This window comes from Salvelinus sp. IW2-2015, unplaced genomic scaffold (genome assembly GCF_002910315.2).
Source record: "Salvelinus sp. IW2-2015 unplaced genomic scaffold, ASM291031v2 Un_scaffold8953, whole genome shotgun sequence".
Lineage (NCBI taxonomy): Eukaryota > Metazoa > Chordata > Actinopteri > Salmoniformes > Salmonidae > Salvelinus > Salvelinus sp. IW2-2015.
This window is the reverse complement of record NW_019950212.1, coordinates 3,647-10,674: the sequence shown is the minus strand read 5'-3', so window position 1 is coordinate 10,674 and position 7,028 is coordinate 3,647. Positions and strand designations below refer to the sequence as shown.

General features: G+C 44.4%; 1 protein-coding gene across 1 annotated transcript; it reads left to right on the top strand.

Moving 5' to 3' along the window:
- Positions 1-849: 849 nt before the first annotated feature.
- On the top strand, positions 850-2,273 carry ubl5 (ubiquitin like 5; the record flags this gene model as incomplete). Its single annotated transcript, XM_070442405.1, has 3 exons — positions 850-1,031; positions 1,350-1,387; positions 2,212-2,273. Coding segments are annotated over 3 exons (264 nt in total), but the record flags the coding sequence as incomplete, so codon positions are not given.
- Positions 2,274-7,028: the final 4,755 nt, after the last annotated feature.

Genomic DNA, 7,028 nt, shown 5'->3' with positions numbered 1-7,028 from the left:
CCGAGCAGCCACACACAAGCCTAAGATTCCCATGCGCAATGAGCGTCGGCTGGAGTGGTGTAAAGCTGGCCGCGAACATTTTCTGCAGTCCGACGGACTATCTGAGTTTGGCGGATGCCAAGAGAACTTACCTACCCGAATGCATAGTGCCAACTGTAAAGTTTGGTGGAGGAGGAATAATGTTCTTGGGGCTGTTTATCATGGTTCAGGCCCCTTAGTTCCAGTGAAGGGAATTTTAACACTACAGCATACAATTACATTCTAGACAGTTCTGTGCTTCCAATTTGTGGGAACACTTTGGGGGTGGCCCTTTCCTATTTCAACATGACAATGCCCCCGTGCACAACGAGGTCCGTACGAAAATTATTTGTTGAGATCTTTTGGAAGAACTTAACTGGCCTGCAAGAGCCCTGACCTCAACCCCATGAACACCTGTGGGATGAATTGGAAGCCGACTGCGATCCATGTCTAATTGCCCAACATCAGTGCTGACCTCACTAATGCTCTTGTGGCTGAACAGCATATGTTCCATCTAGTGGAAAGCCTTCCCAGAAGAGTGGAGGCTGTCTATAGCAGCAAAGGGGAGGACCAACTCCATATTAATGACCAAGATTTTGGAATGAGATGTTCAACGAGCAGGTGTCCACATACTCTTTTTTTATCCCAGACGCTCGTTCTGAACATTAAAACGCATCGTTGCGAAATGGTTTTGAAACATAAGGAATGTATCTTTAATATCAGCAATAAATAATTTTCAACAAACTAAAGTATAAATTACTACAGACCCTTCTAGAGGTATGGTTATATAGATGTCTGTAGATGCTGAACTTCAGAGGGTTGCAGGCATAGACCCACTACACATGTCGTTCTATCAGTGTTAAGTGTACAGCCTTAATAACCCTTTCCAGCTCAGAAGACACTATAGGAGACCTGAAGAAGCTCATCGCTGCCCAGACAGGCACACGGTGGGACAAGATCGTACTCAAGAATGGTGAGAAAGAAATTAACATCCTAGACTACGAACCAGTACGGTCACTTCCTAGCCTACGAACCAGTGACGAGTCACTTCCCTAGCCTACGAACCAGTGACGATCACTTCCCTAGCCTAGAACCAGTGACGGTCACTTCCCTTCTCTTCTCCTGTATTTATCAGACTGTTCTCTGTGTAGTCTGCGATTTTGTATCCAGGGTAACGTTTTAGAATATTAAGGTAGAAATTATTGTGCAGAACTAAACAGTCTCTGTGACATGTAGAATAAGGAATCGTGTCATTTCTATCTGAAACGTTCAGAGAGGAACCTGGTCTAGGCTGTGTTGTTCCTCTGTGACTTCCTGTTGTCTCCTCTCAGGTACACCATATTCAAGGACCACGTGTCTCTGGGAGACTGTATCCTTTTCGAGCCTCAGAAGTGCAGTGTCACTGTTTGACAACAGGGTGGCGTTTTATTGTCGTGAGTCTCGTCCGAGGCACAACTGGGCCATTTCCTCTTAGAGCAGCTGCAACGTCAAACGTGGCTATATTGTTTTCATGCTTTTACAATAATGTGCTTTTTGGTGTTTTAAATTAGGGTTAGGCATGAGGTTCAACAGTGTAAAATCTAATTGGATGACTTTGTGGCTGTGCCAGCTAGTGACCACTGCAGAGCTGCCTCCAGAACAACATTCAGACGAAGAACGCTAAAACAGTTGTTTTAACCAAGAGGAAATAGAAAACTATTGAGCCCTTAGAACAACAGTTTCACTCTGACCAGGGAGGAATCTGTAAACTGGGCGATACTGAGCACAACATGTCTGCTTTCCTTCCAGGTTTTGCTGCTGTTAGATATAGTAAGGAGAGAGAGAACATACAGCAACATTTTAATGTCTCCTCCTCACTCTATCTGATGGTTGTTGTCGGAGTGGGTTCTAAATGTAAACAAAAGTTTTTGTTATTGAGAAATGCTATTGGTGAAGTGTTGCCTTGAAAGTGAGGAGTTTCCTGGTTTAGTTCATTATATTGAGGGGAAACTCAGGGAAATGATTTGGTTGTGCAACTCGAAGCATTTGACACACACACACACACTGTGCATGTGATGGTGTTTGTGTGGATACTGATCCCACCACTGTTGTCTGGTGTTTGTGTGGACTACTGTCACCACCACTGTTGTCTGGTGTTTGTGTGGGACTACTGATCACCACCACTGTTGTCCTCCTCAACTCACCTGTCTGCAGATGAGATCCACGATGGGCAGAACCTGGAGCTGTACTACCAGTAGAAGACAGAGGACTCACACCACACACCACACACACACACACACACACACCACACACACACACACACACACACACACACACACACACACTACACACACACACACACACACACTACACCACACACCACACCACACACACATGCTATTTAATAACAAGGCTTGAGTTTGTTGATCATTGGATCAGGGTTTGCGGAAGACATTGACAATGTCTAGTGATGAAATGTTTTGATATTGTTTGGAAATAAAAGCAAATATTTATATTAGCTTAATTTGTCTCCATCTCTAACTGGCCTGATTATCTGGGAGTGACCCACATGGTACTATTCCCTTTATAGTGCACTACTATAGCCAGACTCTGTTTCGTTCAGGTACCCTATTCCCTATATAGTGTCTACTATAGACCAGACTCTGTTCGGGTAAGAGGTTCCTTATATAGTGCACTACTATAGACCAGACTCTGTTCTGTTTAGGTACCCTATTCCCTTATATAGTGCACTACTATAGACCAGACTCTGTTCTGTTTAGGTAAGAGGTTCCTTATATAGTGTACTACTATAGACCAGACTCTGTTCTGTTTAGGTAAGAGGTTCCTTATATAGTGTACTACTATAGACCAGACTCTTGTTCTGTTTAGGTACCTATTCCCTTATTAGTGTACTACTATGACAGACTCTGTTCTGTTTAGGTAAGAGGTTCCTTATATAGTGCACTACTATAGACCAGACTCTGTTCGTTTTTAGGTAAGAGGTTCCTTATAGTGTTACTACTATAGACCAGACTCTGTTTCTGTCTAGGTACCTATTCCCTTCATAGTGTACTACTATAGACCAGACTCTGTTCTGTTTAGGTAAGAGGTTCCTTATATATGTGTACTACTATAGACCAGACCCTGTTCTGTTGCCATTTGGGACAGAACCTCTGACTATTAGACAATATTAACTGCAACGATATTAAAGGTAGACTTAGCGATGTGGCGTAGATTCACTAAAGTAAACGGCATGTGGGTCAATTTCCGCATCAACTAAGAGCGTTGAAGCGCGAGGCTCACATTCTCTGCTGTTTTGATCCGTGGCTCCGCGTCGTAACGGTGGAGAGACCGTTGCTCTGTGTGATGTTCTGAGAGACTTCCATCTCGCTCGTCTCGCGCGGTGCTGCTCGTGCAACGTCATTTCAGAGTATGTTTAAATACTGAACACGCCGATTGGCACGGTTTTTTTTCTTCTGTTGCTCGTTTGAAAACGAATTCAGTCTTGGGAGTTGTTTCCTGGCCGATTACGCGTTTGGTTTAATGACGTTTGTCCCCCATGAGATGCTGTACACACGGAAGCCTATTTCACTTCCTCAGAATTAATTGAAGGCAACTCAAAAAATCTGTATTTTGTTAATTTTTGCTGGGATGTTTTAGTTGCACAATTTTACATGAAGGTGTTGGGTGAGTATTTCTTAGCAAACAAAAATTGCGACGTGTTTTAAGTAACAAAGTCGGCTGCTGGGCAGGTCTATCTATTGCTGCTGGGCAGGTCTATCTATGCTGCTGGGCAGTATATCATGCTGCTGGGCAGGTCTATCTATGCTGCTGGGCAGTATCTATGCTCGTGATCTCTAGGCGGCGTACTATCTATGCTGCTGGCGTATACTTGCTGGCAGGTCTATCTATGCTGCTGGGCAGGTCTATCTATGCTGTGGGCAGGTCTCTATGCTGCTGGGAGTCTATCTATCTGCTGGCAGTTCTATCTATGCTGGTGGGCAGGTTCTATCTATGCTGCTGGGCAGTACTATCTATGCTGCTGGCAGTCTATCTATGCTGCTGGCAGGTCTATCTATGCTGCTGGCAGGTCTACTCTAGCTATTGGATAGAGAGCAATCACCGCAGCGGTCACCCCATGTTAGTGGGCAAACGGTCATTGTCAAATCAAAACCCAACCTTCATTTACCAATCGTGACACTACTCTTAGACAGCCTGACTTTATGACCAAAATGATCCTACACTTTGTAGTCCATTTAGACACCTAGAACAACTGACTCATGTCTGTTTTCAAAGGGATTTTTGCTTTTAAAAGGCATTCGCTCTTTAACTATATACAATGTCAACATGACAGAGACAGACCACGTGGTAAGTCAGAGGTTTTATTCACAGCCAGATACATTGAACCGGTGCATTGAGTTCTACACATAGGAGGAAGCCAGGGGTGCTTGACGTTAACATGTGTGAAGGGGCTGTATCCGTGTGTAGTCGGGGTCATAGAGAAGGAAAGAGGCCCATCGTGTCTGTGCCATTGAGACCATTTTTGAAGTAGTCCATTTTCTTCTTCACGATTGGTGATACCTCCTGATGACCCGGTTACACATGATCCCAACAGGGTCACCAGGAGGAATCAGCCAATGAAGTTGGAAGTCCCCTCCAGTTGACTACATTAAAATGGTGGAAGCCCTCAATGCCCATGTAATACAACCTTTTGGCCACAGAGGCCTCTATCGATTCTCTATGGTAGTGGTAAAGCTTCCACCATATTGACTCTATCATTCTCTATGGTAGTGGTAAAGCTTCCACCATATTCCTCTATCTTGCAGATCTAGGCAAACATTTACGTCTCCACGCGTCTTTTAAATTTTAAAATCATCATTGGATGTCTAATAAATCGCTGTGTTTTATTTCATGAAAAATAACTTCAAATGTTTATAATTTAGTTCCCTGAGCCTTCCTTTTGCCATTGGAATGCTCAGTCTGATCGTGTCCGGCGTGTTGATAGAATTTAAATATATTTTACATACACAGCCCCGATTGGCGCGATAGGATTGTCTAGACTCTAGAGCAGAGGTGGGCAGCTCCAGTCCTCGGGGGCCTGATTGGTGTCACACTTCAGCCCAGCTAAGACACCTGACTGCAGTAATGCAATGATCATGATCTTCAGTTCAGAATACAGTCAGTTTAATCAGCTGTGTTTGCTCGGGAAACAGTGGGACTGGAGTTGCCATCCCTGCACTAGAGCCTAAACCTTGCTTACCCCTTCAAAGTAGGAGGAACATATCAAATAAAAAGATGACTGGTCATGGCTCAGAAAAATGGGAATCAGTATTGTGATGTCATATCTGTGGTGCCAAAAATCTCCATCCACGACCAAATTACAAGCATTGTTTTCTAAATGCTACAAGGACATTATCATAGATTTTTTTCTACAATTTCAGAGTTGTTATTCGACTTTCAATAGTGTGGAAATATTGTTGAAAAAAACAAACAGAAAAATCACATTTTTGGACTGCACTGGTTTAGGGCCAAGGAAGGGGTAGGGATTGAATTGGGACACATTGTCTCTTCACACACAGGCTGAAGGTGGACAGTGAGGCGACATCAGCAAGGAGTCACACAGGTGGAGATTGTGAGCGACATCAGCAGCTATCTGAGTAATCCTCTTCTACATAGTTAGCTGGGACAGACCGACTACAGACAGAGAGACAGGAGTTAGGCTGGGAACAGACCGACCTGACAGACGAGAGACAAGGAGTTAGCTGGGAACAGACCTAACAGACAGAGAGAGGAGTGTTGGTGATGAGATCCCTTCAACAATTTTGTGTGTTGGAAAGCATTCCAGGTGAAGCTGGTTGAGAGAATGCCAAGAGTGGCAAAGCTGTCATCAAGGCAAAGGGTGACTACTTTGAAGAATTTAAAATATATTTTTGATTTGTTTAACACTTTTTTTTTGTTACTACATGATTCCATTCATGTTGACAGGTGTATGTGTGATGATCCTACTCATGTGCTGATGTGAATGTGTTGGATGTTTGGTGTGTGTTGTACTGTGTGTGTGACGGTGTGTGTTGGTCTCATCGGTCAAGACCTTCTACTTTTCCACCATCCATTGGTGGAGCTTTCTTAGACAGGACTTTGACTGTGTCTTCCTTCTCTTCAGGAGACGATCTGACGGTCTCTGCTGAAGAAGGTATACCTTGGCCCTAGCTGTGTCTGAACGAACGATACTGCCACCTACAGGAGGAGAGGAGAAAGAGGGTGAGCGGGAGAGAGCGAGGGGGAAGAGAGAGGGCAGATCGGGGAGAGGTGATCGTGGCTGTGTGTGTGTTGAACATACAGTATGAGAGTAACTTATATTTAGTTATGGAAGGAAAGTAAGTTGAGGTTTGTAGAAGGGGTCTGTGAGTGGTGTGTGTGGTGTGTCTGGTCTTGTGTGTGTGTGTGGTTTGTGTGCCATGGAAACCCATTTCATGAAGCTCCTGACGAACAGTTCTTGTGCTGACGTTGCTTCCAGAGGCAGTTTGGAACTCGGTAGTGAGTGTTGCAACCGAGGACAGACACTTTTTACATGCTGCAGCGGTCCCGTTCTGTGAGCTTGTGTGGCTTACCACTTCGCGGCTGAGCCGTTGTTGCTCCTAGACGTTTCCATTTCACAATAACAGCACTTTCAGTTGACTGGGGCAGCTCTAGCAAAGCAGACATTTGACTAACTGACTTGTTGGAAAGGTGGCATCCTATGACGGTGTCACATTGAAAGTCACTGAGCTCTTCAGTAAGGTCATTCTACTGCCAATGTTTGTCTATGGAGATTGCATGGCTGTGCGCTCAATTTTATACACCTGCCAGCAACGGGTGTGGCTGAAATAGCCGAATCCACTCATTTGAAGGGGTGTCCACATACTATTGTAACAGTGTACGTTACTATCGCCAATAGGCGCTAAATGAGTTGGCGTCTATGACTGGCGTAGGCTAGTCTGTGCTGTAAGACTAGCTATTGAACTTGCATGGTGGTCAGCTTTGTAAAAGGA